A 23,708-nucleotide genomic window follows, 5' to 3' on the forward strand; every position below is an offset into this window, starting at 1 on the left:
CTAAGTTGCCGATGGCCTCCCTGAGTAGCTGAGGCTATTCATGAACCTATAATCCTCCTCTCTCAACCTCCCAAGTACCAGGATTCCAAGTGTGCACCACCATGCCCAAGTTTATGTAATTTATCGAATAATAAAACAATAATAAACTATCTCTTATTGTAAGACTCCAACATACGAGACATTGTTCTACAATTGTTTACATGTATTAAATCATATAATTCTCACAACAATGTTATGAAATCAGTACTTTTATCCTCATTTTTTAGGTGAGGAATCTGAGACATAGGAGAGATTTAGTACTTTTTTTCAAGGTTATTGTGTCTATTTGAGTCAAACGAGGAGCCAGAAAACATAAAGAAGTTTAAATAGGAGAAATTTAACATAAGGAGTTATTAAGGAAAGATAGGAGGGTGACTATATAAAGATGAAAGGAGAACGGCAAGTGTCGCAGAGCAGCTGAGGATACCCAACGAATGATGCATTTCGAAGTGGCTTCAGCCAGGCCTGGTTTAGCACGCTTGGAATCCCAGCATTCGGGAGGCTGAGACTGGAGAATCGCGGTTCGTGGACAGCTTCAGCTACTTAGTGGGCCCTCCACAACTTAGTGAGACCCTGTTTCAAATTAAAAAGAATAAAATATAGGGCAGGGTGTGTAGCTCGGAGGTCAAATGCCCCTAGGTTCCATCCCAGACATGCAAAAAAAAAAAAAAAAAATCGCTTCAGCTGGGCATGGTGTCACATGCTTGTAACCCTAGCATTTGGGAGGCTGAAACCAGAGGATCATGGTTCGCAGACAGCCTCAGCTACTTAAGCCCTTTGCAACTCAGCGAGACCTTGTTTCAAAATAAAGAATAAAAAATAGGGCAGGGGGTATAGCTCAGAGGTAGAATGGCCCTGGGTTCCATCCCCAGTACCAAAAAAATAAAAGTGGCTGCAGACCTTGTTGAGGAAGGTGTGTGTATGTGCAGCCCACCATGTGGCAGAGAAGCCGCTGGGCTCTGCCGGCTAGAGCTGTGTGCAGGACTAGTCTTGTGGGCATAGGTGAGCTGAGGCTAGTAGGTTGACACCCAGTGATTAAGAGGCCATGGGTATTAAAACTCTTGCACTGGATAAAAGGTTGGGCTTTTGGTTTGCTAGGCAGCTATCCCTGTGGAACATTTTCTACTTGAATCTCTGGGGCTAAGGACAGGGTGTGGGTATTAAGAACAGGGTATACAGTGCAGTCTCCTATTTCTGGGATGCTTAGCTGTGCTGCTGTGGACTCAGAAGCAGGTGAAACATATGGTGACCGTGCTGGAGAAAGCTGTGTCCTGGGCGCACTTGGCGCCTAGATCACCATGTTGAGGTGGGTAGTGGAGTCAGTGGCAGTCCCCAGGAACCTGGTCAGCATGCTACCCTTTCTTACAGCAGTGTGCCTCCCGTACCCTCCACGGTGCTTGGCACTGTGCCAGCTGGCAAGAGAAACATATTTAAAGGACCATTTTCATTTTTGCAGATAAAACAACAAAGAGTGAATTTGTAGTTGGAAAGTAATAAACTGATAGCTGCTTGAGCTATTGCTTTGTGCTCTCTTCGTTTCCTGCAGATCTGAAATGCTCTCTGTATTATATATTGCACACCCAAATCGATAGTTTAGTTTTATTTTGTATCAATATATTTGTCTTCAAATATTTAAAATTTTGTATTCAAAACACATTTTGTATTCAAACCATACTCTTATTTATTTATTTATTTTTTCCTGGTACTGGGGTTCCTGGAAACCCTTCTACCTCTGGGCTACACTCCCAGACACCTATTCTTTTATATTTTTATTTGGAAAAAGGGTCTCTTAAGCCAGCAAGGCTGGCTTTGAACCTGCGCAATCCTCCTGTCTCCACCTCCCAAGCACGGTTGTTGTTTGTTTTTTGTGGTACTAGGGATTGAATCTAGGGGCATTCTACTTCTGAGCAAAACAAAAAACAAAAACAACAATAACAAAAAACCAGGGTCTTGTTAGGTTCTTGAGAGTCTCACTATGCTGCTAAGGCTATTCTATATCCTCCTGTCTTAGCCTCTCAAATACTGGATTGTAAGTATATGCCACCACATCTGGCTCAGACCACACTTTTTAAAATTAGAGTTTATTTTATTTTATTTTATTTTATTTTATTTTATTTTATTTTATTTTATTTTATTTTATTTTATTTTGCAGTACTGGGTATTACACCCAGGGGGATTCTACCTCCCAGCCCTATTTTTTATTTTTTATTTTGAAATGGGATCTTACTAAGTTGAGGAGGGCCTCACTAAGTAGCTGAGGCTAGCCATGAACTTGAAATGCTTTTATCTCACCCTCTCAAGTACTAGGATTACAGGCATGCACTACCACGCCCAGCTAGAGTAGCTTTATTTTGTTGATATTTCACACTTTTTTGGTGGCAGAACTTTGTGATATTAAGCTAAATTTCTACAGTTCTTTTTGTTTTTAGTCAATCTGGACATCTTGATTTGTTATTGTAGTTTCTGTGTATTCCCTGCTGTTTTTTTTAATACTGAACTACTGAGAGATATTCATAGATTAGTTAGTGATTAGCAGCATGGTCTCTGGAAGTAACTGCCTGTGTTGGAATCCCAACTCTGTGATCTTAGGCAGGAGAAATTAAACCTTCTGTACAAATGTTTCCTCACTAGTCAGATAGTGTTTCTAAGCATCATGATGGAATTGAGAGACCTGGCAGTTGAGTCATCTGATGCATGTAAGAGTTTGGCCCTGTGTCTGGTGATTCTTAGGTTGCTTCCATTGCCTCCCATGATCACCGTCACCGTCATCATCATCATTGCCATCACCATCATTTGCCATTGTCATTATTACCCTGGCAATGTTTATTCTGCACACACCTTCCTCTGAGGTGGTGTTTCTGTGCTAAGCACTGCCATTTTATTTAAACTGTTCAAACCACATTTGAGGTTACAATCTTGTGCACTTACCCTTTCCCAATTTGAAGGAGTTTCTTTTTATTCTTTCTCTGCTGCAGGTGAGGTTTTAACGTTTTGGCTTACCTTTCCCCATTAATTTTTCTTTCCATGGCAAAATTGAAGCTGTTTATGAAACTATCTGTTCTTTGTTTTATGGTCAATAAATGCCTGAAGCATTTATTTAGTTTTGTTAGTTAAAGAATGTCACATTTTTACTTTATTTTTTTCTATTGTGAAATCTATTAAAAGGAATCTAAATATGCAGACTTTGCTCCTGTAACACATTATAATACATGAAAGTATTTCTTTATTTTTTTGTGGTACTCGGATGGAACCCAGGGGCATTCTGCCTCTGAGCTACAACCCCAGCCCTATTTTTTATTCTTTATTTTGAAACAGGGTCTCACTGAGTTGCAAAGGGCCTAAGTAGTATCTGAGGCTGTCTGTGAACCACGATCCTCCTGTCTCAGCCTTCCAAATGCTGAGATTATAAGCATGAATCACAATGCCCAGCTTGAAAGTATTTATTTTATATCCATTTTTCTTCTATGAAATATTAGATATTTGTCTGCTTTTTTATTTGACTTTTATTATTCATGATAACTAATTTTTTATTAGTATGCTTCATACCTTGAAGAAGAATTTCAAAGATTTGAAGTTGTTTTACTGAAACAACCACAAAACTGAGTGGGAAACTTGGTGGCATTTCTGATTTCCTTTCCTGTCAATTTTATTTTATAGGAATCAAGAACCCCGTCTCCGTTGCAAACAAACTTTTGTGTGAAGGGCAGAAGGGCAAGCTCTCGGCCGGCAGGATTCCTCCCTGGTAACCACTTTGCTCTTTCTGCCTTTCCCTGAGCCTTTGGTCTCTGGTGTACGTGGTGCTTGAAGGCTGATGCTGTTAGTTACACACCAGCCATGGTGTGCCTTTGAGAGGAAGGCATACTTTGTTCTATGATGCTAAAATGATTGTGCACTTGATGAAACTCCATAGGAAGAGAATATTGAGGCTTAAAGAAGAGGAGATCAGAGCGTTGCGATTGATTATCTAGAGGTTTTTGCTGTGAATAAGCACTCAATTAGAGTCATTTTGTTGTGATACTTCAAAATTATCTTACATAGTGGAATCAAGAGTCTGAAGTAATTACTTTTGAGAAGTTCTTAGAATAAAAATGCATTGGACATTGTGATTAGCTCTGAATCTGTTATCTAGCACTGATAATTAACAATGTTTTGTCTTTTATCTATCTCATATTTCTCACCAAATAAATAAATAAATAGATCAGCTGGGCAGAACTATAAGTTCAGAAGCACTCAGTATGTAAGGGAATTTGATATAATAACTAATTGTGTTGGGACAGTTGGCTACCTAGTGGAAAACAGTTAAGTTAAATTCCTTATCACACTCAGGTGCTCTGGTGCACTGTGATTCCTATATTCTGGAGACTGAGACAGGAGGATTGCAGGTTCGAGGACAGCCTCAGCAACTTAAGGAGACCTGTTTCAAAATAACTAAAAAGGGTGGAGGTGTAGCTCAAAGGGAGAATGCTCCTAGGTTCAATTCCCAGCATTCTCCTCCCACATTCCTGTGTCTCATAATTCAGAAAAATGCAGCCTCAAAGTAAAAAAAAAAAAAGGGAGAGGGGTTAAAATGTTATTTGTGGAGTATAAAACTGTAAAAAGCCTAAATGTCCAAAGAAATTTCTTTCTAGTCTTATTATTTTAGAACTCTGTGGCATTAAACAAAAAGAGAAACATTTGATATAGTAACATGGATTACTATTAATATTAATTTGCTTGGATTATTATAACAAAAAGATCATATATTTGGGTGGCTTAGGTAGAAGTTTATTTTTCTCAGACCTAGGGTTTGGGAAGTCTTAAGATGCAGGTTTCTGCTTGTGTGGTTTCTGGCGGGGCTTTTTGGCTTGTAGTTGGAGGCTCTCTTGCTGCAGCCTCACATTGGATTCTGGAGTCTGAGTGGGGGGATTTTTCTCAGTAATCCCATATTTTTTTAATTATCTCTATTAAATTACGTGCCGGAGCCAGGCGTGGTGGTGCATGATTGTAATCCCCGCGCTTGGGAGGCAGAGACAGGAGGATCGCGCAGGTTCGAAGCCAGCCGTGCTTGCTTAAGAGACCCTGTTTCCAAATTAAAATATTAAATAGGTCTGGGAGTGTAGCCCGGAGGTAGAACGGTTTCCAGGAACTCCAGTACCACCCCCCCAAAAAAAATTAAAATAAATACATAAAAATAAAAAAATAAAAAAAATTTAGGTTTCGGGTGTGGTGGCACACTTTTGTCATCCCAACATTCGGGAGGCTGAGACTGTAGGATCACTGTTTGCAGAGAGCCTCAGCTACTTAGCCCTCCGCAATTTAGTGTGACCCTGTTTCAAAATAAAGAATAGAGAAGGGGGTGTAGTTCAGAGGTTGAATGCCCTTGGGTTCCATCCCCAGACCCGCAAAAATCAAAAACAAAACAAACAAAACCCCTCCAAACTAGGCTCTATCTTGCAAATATTATAAAGCTAAGAAATAAGGGTTCAGCATATTAATTATTATTAATTATTGAGGGGACACAATTCAGTCCATAGCAATATATCTTTACATCGGAGAGGAAAAAGTCATATTGCTGATATTTCGTTTAACTTACGTGTTCTTAAAAAATTACATAATACTATGATTAATCTCTGTTTTTCACTGCACTTTAGAAACTAAAACACCAACATAGAATTTTTAAAAAATTATATCAGTAACATTTTGTGTGTGTGTGGGGGGCAGTACTGGGGGTTGAATCTTTGGGCATTCTACCTCTGAACTACAACCCCAACCCGATTTTTCAATTTTTATTTTGAAACATCTCAAAATGATGATGAGAGTCTCACAACTTGCTGAGGCTGTCTTCGAAGCTGTGGACCACCTGTCTCAGCCTCCCAAGTACTGGGATTATAGATGTGTGCCATACCATGCCCAGCGTTTTTTTTTCATACACTTTTATTGGTACAGTATAGACTCTCGTCATAATGTAAAGCATAGAGATAGTGACATTCATGCACACAGCACTTGGTGGGCTTTCCCTGCTCCCTCTCCATTTCTCCCCACCTCTCCATAGAGGGTATTGAGATTGCCATTGCTATGCTCACATATGTCCATTGAAGTAATTCCTTCAATGATTCTCCCTCTCCACCTTTCTGGTTCCAGTAAATTTCTCCTCCATTTCTGAAGTTCTTCCGGTATTCCAGTTACTCCCTCGCTTCCACATACCAGGTTCATCCATCCTGCAAATTGTTTTGTTCCTCTTGATTGCCGAGTAGAATTCCATTGTTTGTATATATTCCATAATTTTGTAATTCGTTTATCTGTTAATGGACACCTCGATTGGTCACATAGTTTGGCTTTTGTGAATTGTGGTGCTATGAACATGGATATGCATATATTACTGTAAGTCTCTGTTTTCCAGTTCATTGGCGTATAAATTTTCAAAATAGTTTCTAATTTTCCTTTGGATTTCCCCACTGTCTGTGGTAATGTCTCCCTTTTCATTTCTCATTTTAATAATTTGCGTTGAAGCCGGGCGTGGTGGCGCACGCTTGTAATCCCCGCGCTTGGGAGGCAGAGACAGGAGGATCGCGCAGGTTCGAAGCCAGCCACGCACGCAGGCTTAGGAGACCCTGTTTCCAAATAAAAATGTAAAAATAGGTCTGGGAGTGTAGCCTGGAGGTAGAAGGGCTTCCAGGAACCCCAGTACCACCCAAAAAAAAAAAAAAAAAAAAAAATTTGCGTTGATACTTGCTTTCTTTTGGTTAGGTTGGCTAAGGGTTTATCAGTCTTTTCAAAGAACCAGATTTTTATTTTGTTCAATTTTTGAATATTGTTCTCTGTTTTACTGTATTCTATTATGATTTTAATGAGCCTTCTCTTGGTTTTGATATTAGATTGTTAATAGTTTTTCAAGGTCCTTGTGGTGTGTCATTAGGTTATTTGGTGACTTTCTTTTCTTTTTTTTTCTTTTAGGCATTCAGTGCTATAAATCCAATACTCATTCAAGAGTGTATCATTGCCAAGCATGGTGGCGCATGCCTATAATACTGGTACTTGGAAGACTGAGATAGAAGGATTGTAGGGTCATGGTCAGCTTCAGCAGTTTAGTGAGGCTCATCAGCAACTTAGTGAGACCTTGTTTTCAAATAAAAAACAAAATAGGTCTGGAGGTGTAGCCCAGTGGTAGAAGGCTCCTGTATTTCACCCCTACTACCAAGATTTTTAAAAGTGTATCATTCATTTTCTATATATTTATGTAATTTGTTTGGGTCTTCCTATTGTTGATTTATACTTTAATTTCTTTATGATCTGAAAAGATGCGGGGAATGATATTATATTTTTTGAATTTGCTGCTACTTACTTCGTGGCCCGGAATGTGGTATGTCTTAGAGAAGTTCCATAAGCAGCTGAGAAGAATATGTTTTCAGCTGTTATTGGTTGAAATATTCTGTATATGTTGATTAGGTCCATTTGGATTATACTGTTCTTTAGATCTGAAGAGCCTGTACTCATCTTTTCCCTGGAAGATTGATCTACTGCTGTGAGTGGTTTGTTGAAGTCTCCCAATATTATTGTATTTGGGTCTATAAGAGACCTAAAGTCCTGAAAAGTTTGTTTTATAAAAGTGGATACACCCACATTTGGAATGTAAAGGTTTACTGTAATCACATATTTTTTTGTTGGCTTATTTCTCTTATTAATAAGAAGTGACCCACTTTGAATCTTTTTTAAATTTTTTTTTGCGGTACTGGAGATGGAACCAAGGGGCATTCTACCTCTGAGCTATGCCACCAGCCTTTTTTTTATTCTTTATTTTGAAACAGGGTCTCACTGAGTTGCAGAGGGCCTCACTAAGTAGCTAAGGCTGCCTGCAAACTGCGATCCTCCAGTCTCAGCCTACCAAATACTGGGATTACAAGCGTGCGCCTCCCGGCTCTTCTAACGTGTTTTAGCTTAAAGTTTTCTTTGTCAGATATGAGTGTTGCTATACTTGCTTGTTTTCAGTCTCTATTTGTATGGTATATCTTTTTCTATCTTTTTACCTTTATTCTATGGATGTATTTTCCTGTATGTGGATTTCTTGCAAACAGCATATAGTTGGATTATGTTCTTTAATTTACATTTCCAGTCTATGCCTTTTTTTTTTTTTTTTGATGGCACTGGGGTTCCTGGAAACCCTTCTACCTCCGGGCTACACTCCTAGACACCTATTTTTTTATATTTTTATCTGGAAACAGGGTCTCTTAAGCCAGCGAGGCTGGCATGTGCAATCCTCCTGTCTCCCCCTCCCAAGCACGGGGATTACAAGCATGCACCACCATTCCTGGCACTCCCAGTCTATGCCTTTTAATTGGGAAGTTGACATTCAGTGTTATTGAGAAATAATTTTTGTTTCTTGTCATTTTGACTTGTATATTTTTTGATGTAGTGTTATTTCTCTTTTTACTCAGTTGCCCATTTGGTGGAATTTGCCTCTGCTCTGGTTTTGGTATATTTATGTCATTTTTCTCCTTTGTATTTTATTTTAATTAATTAATTTATTTATTAATTTATTATTTTTTTTGTGGTACTGGGCATGTAACCCAGGGGCATTCTACCTCTGACTTACACCCCCAGTCTTATTTTTTTATTTTTTATTTTGAAACAGGGTCTCACTGAATTGCAAAGGGCCTCACTAAGTAATAGCTGAGGCTGCCTGCAAACCATGATCCTACTATCTCAGCCTCCCAAATGTTGGGATTACAAGCATGAACCACCATGCTCAGTTTGTATGTTATTTTTATAAGTATTTTCTTTAGTGCTGACTACCCTCAGTACCACAAAAAAAAAAAAAAAAAAGAAAAGAAAAAGATCCTTTCCTTGGTCTCTGGTTGTCATTTTGATTTTTATGTGATGTGGGGAAGTTCTTTTTTCATCTTGTTGTGTTGGTGTTCTGAATTTCTCATGTACGTGGATATCCAAGTCATTTTCTATGTTTGGTTAATTCTTTAATATTGTTTCTCTGAAAAGGCTTCTGATACCCTTGGCTTCTAGACCTTCAAAATCTGTTGGTTATATCATTTTGTCTTATTGTATATTTCTTGGATGTTTTGGTCATGTTGTCATATTGTCTTCTCTATGTTGTTGACTGTGTGATTAGTTTTGAATAAGCTGTCTTCCATGAGTGAGACTCTATTTTTCATGTGTTCTATCTAGCCTGCCAGAAGTGGTTTCTATTTACGGTTTTAATTCACTTACTGACTCCTTTTCTCTCAAAGCTTCTTTCTGGTTCTTATGTAGGACCTCAATTTCTCTATTCATATGTTTTTGTTTTTCATGTACACTTTCTATGACTTCATCTCTGAGGCTTTTATTTAGAATACCACATAAAGCCGGGCTTGGTGGCACATGCTTGTAATCTCAGCATTTGGGAGGCTGATACAGGAGGATCGTGGTTCACAGACAGCCTCAGCTACTTAGTGAGGCCCTTTGCAACTCAGTGAGACCCTGTTTCAAAATAAAGAATAAAAAATAGGGTTGGTGATGTAGCTCGGAGGTAGAATGGCCCTGGGTTCCATCCCCAGTACCACAGAAAAAAAAGAATATCGCATAATCTTTATTAATACTGACATAAATTGGGGTTTTCAGAAAGTAGGTTAAACCTGGGGGTTATTTTTTTGTGTTGCAAAGGGTTTTGGTGGCCTTCTGTAAGGAACTCATTGACCTGTACGAAGCAGAATGAAGCTACTGCCTCCAGGGGCCATGCAAACTGGGAAATAAAGCCAAGTTCCCTCCATCTACTCTCAAAACAAAATTCACACTCTCCTATTACAGAAGGGCTTTCATTTACCAGAGCTAGCAGAAAACCTGGCTGTGTTAACTCAGAGAAAACTTTGAAAATTAGAGAAAACCGGAGAGTAGCTCTTTTTCTGGGCACTGGGTTAGCTTGTTTGAAGCCCTGGGTTTGCTGCTTCCTTAGCACTGCCAAAGGAAAAAGTGGGTATTCATTTACAAGCCAGTTTTCAAGGGGAGTGAGGCTTTTGGTCATATTGAAAATCAAAATTATGAATTCTTTCCTGGCATTTTTGCAGCTTAATTTTGGTGGTCTCCTGTGTTGAGTTGTAGGAGTTCATTGTTTCCTCACTGGTCTTATGTTTTCTCGAGTTTTTAGGATTTTATTTCTGTTGTGTTTTCATCCTCTTTGTGAGAGTTCAATGTCTATTTGTTTTCTCTTTACAGTAAGGTTTATGCTGGGGGTATATATTTGGCCTCTGTGAATCTGTCTTGTATAATCAATGTTTGAGTTTGTCCCAACAATGAAGCTCTCACGCTGGACCCTTTCTAGAGGAATTTTTAATGTCTCACACCTTTACCCTGATCCATACAATTGTCCTGAATTTATGATTTTTCACTCTTAAACATCCTTTTTATACTATTATAAACAATACTTATCTTCTAAGACTATATAAATATTTATATAGGCATACAGAAAAGATTTGGAAAGAGAATTACCAAACTCACTGTGATTACCCCAGGAGAGGAGGAAAGAGGGAATGAAATAAGCAGTTTTCAAAGGGAACATATAATATTTTATATGATACTCTTAGTTTGTGCTTCTAGACCTTCTCCAACGAGAAAATATATAACAAAAAGTGATGGTCACCTCTTCATTAAAATGATATTGTCTAATAGTGCTATATCTGCCTTGAATAGCTATCTTATTTTCACAGAGTTCTCCACCTTTATTCTTTGTTTTAATATTTTATGTATTTATATTTCCATATGAATATTAGAATTAGCTTGTCCATTTTCATGAATAGCTTGTGGAATTTTGATTAGGATTCTCGTAAATCTCTGTGTGTATGTATATATATATATATATATATATATATATATATATATATGTTCTGGGGATTGAATCCAGGGGCATTCTACCTCTGAGTTATAACCCCAGCCCTATTTGCCCCAGTTTATTTTTTATTTGGAAACAGGGTCTAAGTTATTTATGCTGATTTTAAACCCACAATCCTCCTATCTCTGCCTCCCAAGTACTTATGGATTACAGAGTTGTTTCAACACCCAACCCATAAATTCATTTTTTTTTTTTTTTTTTGGTACTGGAAATTGAACCCAGGGACATTCTACCTCTGAGCTATGCCCTCAGCCCTATTTTTTTTAAAAAACTATTTTATTATTATTATTATTATTATTATTATTATTATTATTATTATTATTTGCAGTACTGGGGATGGGACCCAGAGGCATTCTACCTCCAAACTATACCCCCAGCCCTATTTTTTTGTTCTTTATTTCGAAAGAGGGCCTCACTGAGTTAAAAAGGTCCTCATTAAGTAGCTGAGGCTGTCCTCAAATTGTGGTCCTCTAGTCTTAGACTTCCAAATGCTGGGATTACAAGCGTGTGGCACCGTGCCCGGCTTATTCTTTTCTTTTCTTCTTTCTTTCTTTCTTTCTTTCTTTCTTTCTTTCTGTACTGAGTTTGGAACCCAGGGGTTTTTCTACCTTTGGGCTATACTCCCAGACCTATTTTATATTTTATTTGGAAACAAGGTCTTACTAAGTTGCTGAGAGTTTCACTAAGTAGCTGAGACTGGTTTCGAACCTGTGCAATCCTCCTGTCTCAGCCTCCCAAGTGCTGGTATTATAAGCGTGCACCATCACGTCCGGCCTTATTCTTTTATTTTTGAAACAGGGTGTTACTAAGTTGTAGTAGGCCTAAGTAGCTGAGGCTGTCAGCAAACCTGTGATCCTCCAGTTTCAGCTTCCTGAGTACTGGGATTACAAGGGTGCACCATCATGCTCGGCTATAAATTCATTTTTAAAAGTCTTTTTGAGAAAGGTTTTATATTTTGTGGTATATAGGTCTTGTACATAGTTCATCATACTTAGGTTTTTCATTCTTTTTTTCATGCTACAGTAAATGTTGTATTTAAAAATATTAATTTTCAGTTGCTTACTACCAGCATATAGTAATATCATTTTGTGATATTGATATTCTCTTATGGAAATTTTCTAAAGTCATTTGCTTTGTGACCATTTTTATTTTTATTTTTTAAATATGCCTTATTGGTTTGTTACAGCCTTACATTATAAGTCATTTTGACAGTGATGTATATGCACACAGCATCTTGTCACCCCCCTCACCTCTCCATTTACACCTCCCATACCTTTTTTATTTATTCCATAAGATTTTTCTTCAGAGATATGTGTCTTCTCGGAATAAAGGCGGTTTTTCTAATCTCAAATATAGATTCCTTAATTTTTTCTTACTTTATTGCATTGGTTAGAATATCTAATGAAGTATAGAATAAACTATGAAAGTGTATTGTTTCCTTGTTGTGATCCTAAGATAAAAGCAGTTTTTTCTCCCTTAGATATGTTGGTTACCACAGGCTTATCATACATTTTATTTATTTATTTATTTATTTTGCAGTACTGGGGATTGAACCCAGGGGCATTCTACCTTCGAGCTACACCCCCAACCCTATTTTTTTATTCTTCATTTTGAAACAGAGTCTCACTAAGTTGTAGAGTGCTTCATTACATAGTTGAGGCTGTCTGTGAACCTGGATCCCCCTGTCTCAGCCTTTCAAGTACTGAGATTGCCAGCGAGCCTCACCACACCTGGCTTGATCCTTTTGATTTATGTTGAGAAAGTTCCCTTCTTTTCCTAGTGTAGTTTTAATAAGAATGACTCTTTTACTTTTTTAAGTGCTTTTCTACATTTGTTGAGATAATTTTCTTATTTAGGCAAGTAATATTGTGGTTCATTGATTTTGACTGTTGAAGCAGAGCAGTATTTGCACTACTGGAGTAAATTCCACTTGATTATACCATGTATTATCCCTCTTAACATTGATGATTTCAATTTGCCAATATTGTGTTTATAATTTTAAAATTGTATTTATGAGTGATCTTGGCTTAAGGTTTTCTTGTAATTTTCTGATTTTGATTTTTTCTTCTTGGCATGTAGGGATATATATTTCATCAAATTTGGAAAAATCTTAGTCATTACTTCTTGAGTTGTTTTTTTTTTTAACCTTCCATCCTCCAGGATTCTGATTATAATGTATACCGATAGTCCCCGACTTTTGATGGTTTGATCTATTATTTTTGACTTAATAATGTTGTGAAAGCAATTGCATTCAGTTAAAAACTCTAAGCTATAGCCAGCTGTGATCATAAGGTAAACTTCAGATACTTATTTCGTATTACTAATACATTTGATAGGTTAGTTGTATCAAATATATTTCTGACATAATGGTACTTTTATTTATGAAGAACTTATCAGGCCATCTGTAGTTATATTTCTTCTTTTTTATACTTAGTAATTTTTTTATTGAATTCCAGACATTATGAGTTTTAACTTTTCTGGTTATCTATATATCTATATCTATATCTTTATTTCTCTTTCTCTCTCTCTCTCCCTCCCTCCCTCCTTCCCTCCCTCCATATCTCTCTCTCTCTCTCTCTCTCTCTCTCTCTCTCTCTCTCTCTCTCTCTCTCTCTCTCTCTATATATATATATATATATATATATATATACACACACACACACACACACACACACACACACACACATATATATATATATATATAATTTGGATATCTATATATTTATATGTAGTTCGTAGATGTGTATGCTGTTTGTGGTACTAGGGATTGAACCCAGGGTCATTCTGCCTCCGAGCTTCACCCACAGCTCTTTTTATTCTTTGTTTTGGAAACAAGATACCACTAGGTTGCTGAAAGTCTTACTGAGTTTCTGAGGCTGTTCTTGAACCTGTGACCCTCTTGTCTCAGTGGAATTATAGGGTTGCATCTCCATGCCTGGCTTAATTTCTTTATTTTATTTAATCTTGCACTTTTTTTTTCACTATGATTTGGTTGCAACTTTGGTAGTCATTACCATATAGGACAGAAATTGGAAGACTATTATCTGTGGGCCAAACTGAATATGCTGCCCATTTTTGTAAATAAAGTTTTATTGGAACACAGTCATATTAAATTTGTATGTGTATATATATAGTCTGTAATTGATTGTAAACTGCAAAGGCAAAATTAAGTTGTATCAGAAACATTTTGACCCACAGACTATACTGTACACTGAACTGTACTTTGGGTATAGTTATACAAAGTGTAAACTATTGACTCTCTGGCCCTTTATGGAAAAATTTTCCTGCTTATAATACAGAAGTTACAAATGATGGAAATTATGTTTCTTTTGATGAAAAAAAGGAAAGCTATACAAACATGATTACTTTATGTTTGTGATAAATAAAATCTGAGGTGCTCATTAGACAACTAAAATTTTTTGATACAAATTAATATTGTTTATTTTAAATTTTCTTGTTTATTGTACTTTATAAATTCATATTTATTTATAGTATTTTCATTGCATGAGTATGGGAATAAAATTTATTTATTTATTTATTTATTTATTTATTTATTATTTTATTTTTTGGTGGTACTGGGATTCCTGGAAACCCTTCTACCTCCGGGCTACACTCCCAGACCTATTTTATACTTTTTTATTTGGAAACAGGGTCTCTTAAGCCAGCGAGGCTGGCTTCAAACCAGCGCGATCCTCCTGTCTCTACCTCCCAAGCGCCACCAAGGGGATTACAAGCGTGTGCCACCATGCCCGGCTGGAAATAAAATTTAAAAACCTAAGAGTTAAAAGGAACATATACTACCTATGAATTGATTGGTCTATGAACTATAGACTTGGTTGAATTATAATTCAGTTAAAAAGTTAAAAAACCCAAGTACAATTAGTAGCAAACTCATAAAGCAAGCAGGGAAATGTGAACATTGAATTTTTTTTTTTTTTACAGTTTTAATGTTGAAAGATTTTAGGTGTTAATTATTAATCGTTACACTTTAAAAAAGTCAATTTTGGAGATGTATACTAAAATATTTATAGTGGAAATTATGTCATGTTTGGGATTTGTTTCAAAAAATCTTGAAAAGAATATAAATGGTGACATTGGTAATGTATTAATAATCATTTAAGCAAGGTGATGATTTACTGGGTTTATTATATTGTTGACTCCAGTCAACTCGCAACACATAATCTGCATAACAAATCAGAGTAGATGTGGTGGTACACCCTTGTAATCCCAATCCTTGGGAATCTGAGACAGGAGAATTGCAGGTTCGAGGACAGCATCAGCAAGTAGTGAGACTCTCGTCAATGTAATGAGACCCTGTTTCCAAATAAGAAATAAAATTGGGTTGGGGGTGTTGCTCAAAGGTAGAGTGCCTTTGGGTTCAATCCCCAATACCAAACAAACATAAAACCCCCCACAAATCACAATCAAATAATAACTCATCATAGAAACTGCAGTTCTGAGGGTTCTGTTTGTATCGCTGTTGCATCAAGGCTTATAAGTGTAAGCACATCTTACTGTGTTTGGGCAGCTCTAGATGCACCTGTTCATTTTGGATGGATCGTAGTATTCTACTAGGCAAGAACACCAAATCTGAGGACATTCCCTTAATGTTAGGCTCCTAACCTGATTAAATAGAACATGTATATAAGCTCAGAAACATGTTGATTCAAGATAAATCTTCATATTTTCCACTGGGAAGTCAACTACTTTACAGTTTATTATATTAAGCAAACATTTAAAGAAATTTGAACATGTAGCCATCTCATTATTTTGAGCTAAATCTAGAATTGTGTCTATATGCAAGACTTTTTTTTCTAGTTACCATACAATATTACTGGTATTATATGCAGAAGATGACACTGTGCGTTTTTAAAGAATAATTTTTTTGTTGTTAGCTTTTTAGTTGGAGAAGGAGCCTACAGATGGGCAGTAGATCATGGAATACCCTCTTGCCCTCCTAACATCATGACCACAAGTGAGTAAACACTTCAAAAATTAAGCTGTTGAGCATACATTACCTACAAGTGTTACATTGCTTATGTTGTGACCTGTGTAGTTCAGATATTTAAGGAAGAAAACTCATATGTTGAAATATTTATAATTCAAAGATACGTTAAAGTTTTTTTTTTTTTTTTAATTTTAAGCCATCTTGGAGTCCTGAGGTCTCCCAGTTGCTTTCTCGTGCTTTTATAGAAATAGTGCTAAAGGATCCGCTTTAAGTGACTTAAAATAATTACTACTACGATAACCAAACTACCACCCAAGGGAAAGAAAGAAACAGAGAATGAGAGAGAAGAAAACAGGTTAACACTGAACCGACATTCTGATGAAGAATGGCTGTTTGGGTACAAGTACATGGGAAGGAAAACAAGGCTGTAACACAAAGGACTTAAAACTGAAAAGCAAGCTGGGTGTGGTGGCCCATGCCTGCGGTCCAGATGCTTGGGAGGCTAAGACAGGAGGAGCACTGCACGTCCAAGGCCAGCTTCAGCACTGTGGTGGGCCTCTCAGCAACCTAGCAAGACCCTGTTTCAAAACAAAAAGCAAAACAAAAAGGGCTGTAACTTGGAGGTAGAATGCCCCGGGTTCATTCCAGTACAAAACAAAACAAACCAAAAATCCATCACAGCAAGAAAAAACAGACCAGCAACAACAGAAACTGAAAAGTATTTCTTACAAATATGACAAAATTATATGTGTGTGTGTGTGTGTGTGTGTGTGTGTGTGTGTATACATGTGTATATACACACAATATATGAAGAAGTTTACGAAACTGAAATCCACAGAAGTATAACTAATAGGGAAATTAAAATCGAAATGAGTACATAATTAAAATTTGTTCCCTTTTAATTTTCCAAAAGGTTAAAAAATATGTGTGTGGTGAAACTAACCTAATGCATTATAGGTACAAATAAATGTAATGTGACTGAGAATTTAGAGGACTGCTAAGTAAAGTAGGTCAAAAGCCTGAAACTGGGATCAGTGGTGCACACCTGTAATCCCAGTAGTTAGGAAGCTGCAACAGGAAGATCGAAGGTTCAAGGCTACCCTCAGCAATTTAGTGAGGCCCTCAGGAACTTAGCGATCTTGTTTTAAAATAAAAATGAAAAAGAATGGGGGTATAGCTTGGAGGCAGAATGCCTCTGAGTTTAGTCCCTAATACCAAACAAACAAAAAAACCTCATAAAAATCCCTTGAAAATCAAAAAACTAAAAGAAAGCCTTAAACTTGCTGGTTGAGGTGACACAGGCCTGTAATTACAGCTACTCAGGAGACTGAATCAGAAGGATTGGAAGTTTGAGGCCGGCATGGGCAGCTGAGTAAGAAGCAATGTCACAAATGAAAAGTAAAGAGGGTGGGGAGTGTAGCTCAGTGATGAAGCACCCCTGGGTAAAAAAAAAAAAAAAAAAAAAAAAAAAAAATATATATATATATATATATATGAGTTCAGTAAGCGTTTTTAAGAATATAACACATTTCAAAAGAGATCTTTTGCCTAAAACAGAGGAACATAAAAATTTTCATATATTCTTATTAAAAATGTTGTAAAGTAACCGCAAATGGTTTATAATGATTTAGAAAGTAACTTGTAAGCGTATATATATTTATCCATATTTATATATGTATATATGTGAATTTTATATCTTTTTAAAAGGAAATCATATCTATGCATTCATAAAATATTAAAGACATATTAATTACTTTTAATTTTTTTTGCCGTACTGGGAATTGAACCCAGGGTATTCTACCTCCAGGCTATATGCCTACTCCTGTTTTTTATTTTTTATTTTGAAACAGGGTTTCACAAAAGTTGCAAAGGGCTTCATTGAGTAGCTGAGGCTGGCCATGAACCTGGGATCCTCCTGTATCAGCCTCCCAAGTAATGGGATTACAAATGTGTGCCATCATGCCCTGTTTAAATGAAATTTTTATCAAAGTAATTTGAATCTTATTTAAGTATTAAAAATGAATTATTAGCTTCAATGAAACCAAGCTATATAAAAACCACATGACTAATATTAATAGCAAGTATTTAATAAGGCTCTACTCTTACAGATGTTATGTTCAAAATGAATACAAAGCCAGGTATCGGTATCATGGTGCACATCTGTACTCTCAGTACATGGGGGGCTGAGATAAGAGGATTGCTGGTTTGAGGAAACCCTCAACTAGTAGTGAGACTCTCAGCAATCTAGTGATACCTTGTTTCAAAACAAAACATAGAGAAAGGCTGGGGGTGTCTTTCAGAGCAGAATGCCTCTGAGTTCAGTCCTCAGTGATGAACACGCGCATGTGCGCGCGCACACACACACACACACACACACGAACATGAATATAAATACAGCTACATGTTGAGATGGAGGGAGCTTGGGGTAAGAGAAGTGGATGTGTGGTGCTGAAGCAGGGGTAGGAGAGTTTAAATTCTATTATCCCCATCATCAATTCTGCCTTAAAATCTTTGCAATGGGATTTATGTGGAGTCAGATTTGGGGAAACGAGTCCAGTCATCTGCCAGTCTGTTGCTCTGTCGTGGAGCTGTGCCACCAGGTCCCTGTCAGCCTCGTCCTCCAGGTTTGCAGCCCAGGTGCCATGAGGCTCCACTGCCCTTCACCTTGGGATTCCTGCCGTCTGCCTGCAGCTTCATTCTCTTTCCTGGGTCTCATGCGTTTTCCTTCTTGTTTTATCCTGGTTTGGTACATGCACCCAAACCATTTCCCCTCATTTGTGGAAGAAGTTCTCTTATCGTCTGGCTTCCAGTCTCGATAGTACTCAAGACTCCCAGTTCCCGCGGTGTTATCTTGTCTCTGGAAGGAAGCCCTGAAATCCCTCGTTTCCATTTTTGCAGCGAAGCCTCATGGTATAAGTTTTCTCTTCATTCTTAATGCCAAGTACTCACTTTGCACTTCCAGTAGAAAATTCATGTGCTTCAGTTTTGGGGGAAATGAAACAAAGTTTGCATATTAATTTTTCTACCTGTGTATTTTTTCTATTTTTACTAACTAGACATTGGATTTTATGCTTCAATCCCTGTTTTTCTCTCAATAATTATTTTTCTCCTTTGAAAACTCTATATTTCCTCAACTTTCTGAGTAGTTTGTTGAATTTCATTGCCCCAAACACCAAATTTGGTGAATTTATAATTTTTGTTTTTATAAATTTTAATTTCCAGAGGTCCATTTATGATTACTGTTACGGTTTGGGGAAACTGTCCCCGGGGGCCCCTGTTAGGGTCCCGTACACAATTTCCCTCAACACAAAAACATAAAAAGCACGCAGGTTCTTGTCCTGAGCTAAGGATAAATACACATTAGCCCGGACTCTTACTGAAGATTTAAAAAAGTTTATTAAAAAGATAGAAATACAGAAGACAGTTACAGCTCCATGCCATTCAAGAGTGGCACGGAGGTGTGGTTTGAACGGATTCACCGAGATACAAAACACGGAAGACTTTTTATACACAACACCCTTCGTCTTGTTCACGTAATTTTGACTTAGTAAAGGTCCCTGTAAGGTACCTCCCCTTACTTTCCCGCCAAGGTGTACTTTCCCAGGAAGGTGTCTATTTCACAAAGGTCATGGTCATGGTCGGAGGTCACCCCCCTCCTCCCATCCTAGCTAGATTTTCCAATTATTATGTAAACCTGTCTTTAGAATGAAGATGAGGAAGTCCTAGCTCCCCTCTCCTATAGACTTTCTAATTACCTTTAGCTAGGTTAATTTACATTGGAATAGTTGCCTGCTTTTTTTGTAGTAACCAAGTCCTTTCACCAGTTTTTGAAATATAATAATTGGAGCTTTCTCAAATCTTCTTAGGCTATTCCCAATACTGGTACAATTATCACCTTATTAATTATGCTTTTATTGGTGCATTATAGTGTCACATCATAATGTAAATCATACTTGATTAATGCTTTTTTAAAAACAGCATCCTAACCTGGGCGTGGTGGTGCATGCTTGTAATCCCAGCATTTGGGAGGCTGAGACAGGAGGATCGTGATTTGAGGACAGCCTCGGTTACTACTTAGTGAGGGCCTTTGCAACTCAGTGAAACCCTGTTTCAAAATAAAAAATAAAAATATAGGGCTGGGGGTATTATCTCAGAGGTAGAAAGCGCCTGGGTTCCATCCCCAGTACTGCAAAAATAAATGAACAAAGAAAAAAATAAATGATACCATCCTGTCTTGCTTATCTTTCTTAGTATATTGTGGTATACTGTTTTTTCTTATCTGTGGATTCTTCTCTGCCACATTTTGTTTGTTGTGGACCCTAACATGTTAGCAAGTTTTTCCAGCTACCTGGTGGCCCTATTCTCATAATTATGAGTGTAGCACTTATAAGCCATTGGCAGGTTTTGGGTGTGACCTCCGGGTGGGTTTTGTGAACAGGCATTCTTGTTGGGGGATCTATGAAATATTCCCCAGTACAACCTTCCATCTGTTTTCTCAGGTCTGGCAGGGCAGTAGCCAGTGTTCTGGTTACAGAGGAAATAATGGGGATGAAGGTCTAATATTCCTCTTTTTAGACTTTTGTGTGAATGGTTGAAAGTAAAGCCCCTGTGACTTACCCTCAGCTATTCCTCATGCCCACTAATTTGGGTGTCATCTGGTTTAACTTTTCCAAAGAGGAAACCTCATGCTTTCCACGTGAGGAGCAGGATTAGGAGATTGGAATGTAGATGTTCCTTATTGATATTTTCTCTTACTTTTCCTGTTTTTCGTCCCAACCTGGATTCCAGAGCTACCTGTTGCTTTCTATGCTGAGCTTTTCTGATGTTTCTTTGACAGAAATTCGTTTACTTTTTGACATCTTGCCTACCAGGTATTAGGGTTCACCTTCCTCCCCTCAATTATTTTCTTATTTTGTATATGGTACTGAGGATTGAACCCAAGGGAATTCTACCCCAGCCCTTTTCAGGATATTCCTAGGTTTTGACATTAACATTGATGATTTCATAAATATTCATGTGCATAATGCTTTATACACATGCACTTTATTAGACAGTTGGAAATAGAATTGCTGTTTCATATAAGATATGCCTAAATAATTTTTCTTTTTGTTACCAAATTCTTCCCCTAAGAGTTCACTCTCTGTGTTTTGTTTTGATATGTCTAGTTTTTGTAAAAGTCAGTGTTATTAATGACCACATAGTAGCTCAGAGCAAAGTCTTTAGAGGCATACATCTTTGTGCTATCATGGGTATTGTTATAGTTTGGGAAACTGTCCCCATGGATCTTTGTTAGACCCCTGGAAATAATTTCCTGAAAACTTCCCAAAGGGGGAAAAAAAAAGAAAAACAGAAAAAAAAAAGGGCGGGTTCTTGTCCTGAGCTAAGGGTAAATACACATTAGCCCGGACTCTTGCTGAAGATTTAAAGAAGTTTATTAAAAAGATAGAAATACAGAAGATAGTTATAGCCCCATGCCAGAATGGCATGGGGGGTGGTGGTTCAAATGAATGCCCCACCAAAGATACAACATGTGGACTGGACTTTTTATACCCATGACCTCCATCTTGTTTATATAATTCTGACATAGTAAATGTCCCTGTAAGGTACCTCCCTCAACAAGGTGTGGCAAGATGTTTCCTTTAAGGAAGGTCAACCCCTCCTCCCATCCTAGCTAGATTATACAGTTATTATGTAAACCTGTCTTTAGAATGAGGATGAGGAAGTCCTAGTTACCCTCTCCTATAGACTTGCTAATTACCTTTAGCTAGGTTAATTTACATTGGAATAACTGCCTGCTTCTAGGCAGAAACCAAGTCCTTTCACAGATTTGCCCCTCACCCAATTTTTGGAATATATTAATAATCATAGCTTTCTCAAATCTTCCTAGGCCATTCCCAATACTGGTACAGGTAGGTTACCTCCAAGAACCCTTTTTCTTATGGAGATGTTATGATTACATAAGATAATGTAGAAAAAAATTCTGGCACATGGAAGCATTCTGATGTTAACTGTAATTATCATTCACAGTATTCTTAAAATGTTGGATGGGGAAATGAGCCTAGTAATGATTTCCTTAGTATTTTGATTCTTCCAGAAGTATTAATAAAGTTGAAGTTGAAATTAAAGTAATTTTGTTATATCCTTTCTTGTCAAGTAAAGGATAGCCATAAATTGTTTACACTACAAAATTGCTACGATCTGTCAATTAATGGCCATTTCTACTACAGGATCCCTATTTTCTTACTTTCTCTTGATTAGATTATAATTTTATAATTTTTTTCTGCCTTTAAACAAGATACTTTGAAAGACAACATGAGTGATTTAGAACATACTTTATTCTTGTAAAGTTTTATCATAATTGGTATATCAGCACTTAATGTAATTTTTTTTAACAAGCCTAGGTGTGGTATTTTGCATTTTTTACTTTGAGAGAATTGTAAATTTTCATGCAGTTGTAAGAAATACTATAGAGAAGCTGGCAGGATGGTGCACAATGATAATCCTGGTGTTCAGGAGGCTGAGACGGGAGATTGTGGGTGTGAAGCCAGGTTCCCTTTGCCCTGTTCCCCTCAATGGTATCCAATGATAGTATGATATCACAACCAGAATACTGACATTGATCTGGTCAGCATACAGAGCATTTTCATCTCCACAAAGGTCTCTCTTGTTGTCCTTAATGACCACATTTACTTCCTTCACACCTTTGCCCTTGGCAGCCACTAATCTATCATCTGTTTAATTTTGCCATTTCAAGAATGTTACATAGGAATAGAATTATTCAGTATATAACGCTTTGCAATTGGCTTTCCCCCTTTTTTTCCCTCATTGTAATTCACTCTGTGTTTATGGATTGCTTGTTTCTCTGTATTCCTGAGTATTCCATAGTATGAATGTACCAGTGTTCATTTAGCCACTTGTTCATTGAAAGTTATTTCCAGTTTTTGATTATTTTGAGTGAAGCTGCTGAAAACATTCACATATATTAAAAATTGTTTTCTTAGAAATTGTGGTAAAGGAGCTGGGCGTGGGAATATAATCCTAGTACTTAGAAGGCTGTGACAGGACGATTGCAGGCTCAAAGCCAGCCTCAGCAATTCAGTGAGCCTGTTAGCAACTTAGTGAGACCTTGTTTCCAAATAATAAAATAAAAAGGGCAGGGAATGTAGCTCAGAGGTAGAAGGTCCCTGTGTTCAATCTCCAGTGTGTGTGTGTGTGTGTGTGTGTGTGTGTGTGTGTGTGTGTGTGTCTCTCTCTCTCTCTTTCGTAGTGTTTTTTGTTTGTTGGTTGTTTTTTTTGGTGGTACTGGGGTTCCTGGAAACCCTTCTACCTCCGGGCTACACTCCCAGACCTATTTTATACTTTTTTTATTTTTAAATTTGGAAACAGGGTCTCTTAAACCAGCGCAGCTGGCTTCGAACCTGTGTGATCCTCCTGTCTCCGCCTCCCAAGTACGGGGATTACAAGCGTGCGCCACTACGCCCGGCTTAAGTAGTTTTAATTTTTTAAGTGTTCCTACTGTTGTGAAACCATTATAACTATTGTCTACAGAATTCTTTTTATTTTTTATTTTTTTTATGGTTCTGGAGATGGAACCCAGACCATTCTACCTCTGAGTGATGCCCCCAGCCCTAATTTTTTATTTTTTCTTTTTGAAACAGGGTCTCATTGAGTAGTGAGAGAGAGGCTCCTCAGGGGCCTCACTAAGTCGCTGAGGTCGTCCCTGAACTGCCATCCTCTAGTCTCCACCTCCCACCTGCTGGGATTACAAGCTACAGAATTCCTTTTATCTTGGAATTTTGGAACTGTACTCATTTAAACAGTAACTCTCCATTGACTTTTTACCCAACCCCATTTCTGGTTCTGTGAATT

General features: G+C 37.5%; 1 protein-coding gene across 3 annotated transcripts in view; it reads left to right on the forward strand.

Moving 5' to 3' along the window:
• Positions 1–23,708, forward strand: part of TASP1 (taspase 1) — a gene marked incomplete at both ends in the record, with an annotated part of 259,575 nt that overhangs the window by 35,721 nt on the left and 200,146 nt on the right. For 2 of the 3 annotated variants that reach the window (XM_080716070.1, XM_080716071.1), the window contains 2 exons: positions 3,697–3,781; positions 15,787–15,866. The exons of the other annotated variant lie outside the window; for it this stretch is intronic. In XM_080716070.1, coding sequence (XP_080572196.1) covers positions 3,697–3,781; positions 15,787–15,866 — 165 coding nt within the window. The remainder of the gene's footprint in view (positions 1–3,696; positions 3,782–15,786; positions 15,867–23,708) is intronic. 3 annotated transcript variants of the gene reach the window in all.

The sequence above is a fragment of the Muscardinus avellanarius genome, assembly GCF_963383645.1.
Source record: "Muscardinus avellanarius genome assembly, chromosome: 19".
Lineage (NCBI taxonomy): Eukaryota > Metazoa > Chordata > Mammalia > Rodentia > Gliridae > Muscardinus > Muscardinus avellanarius.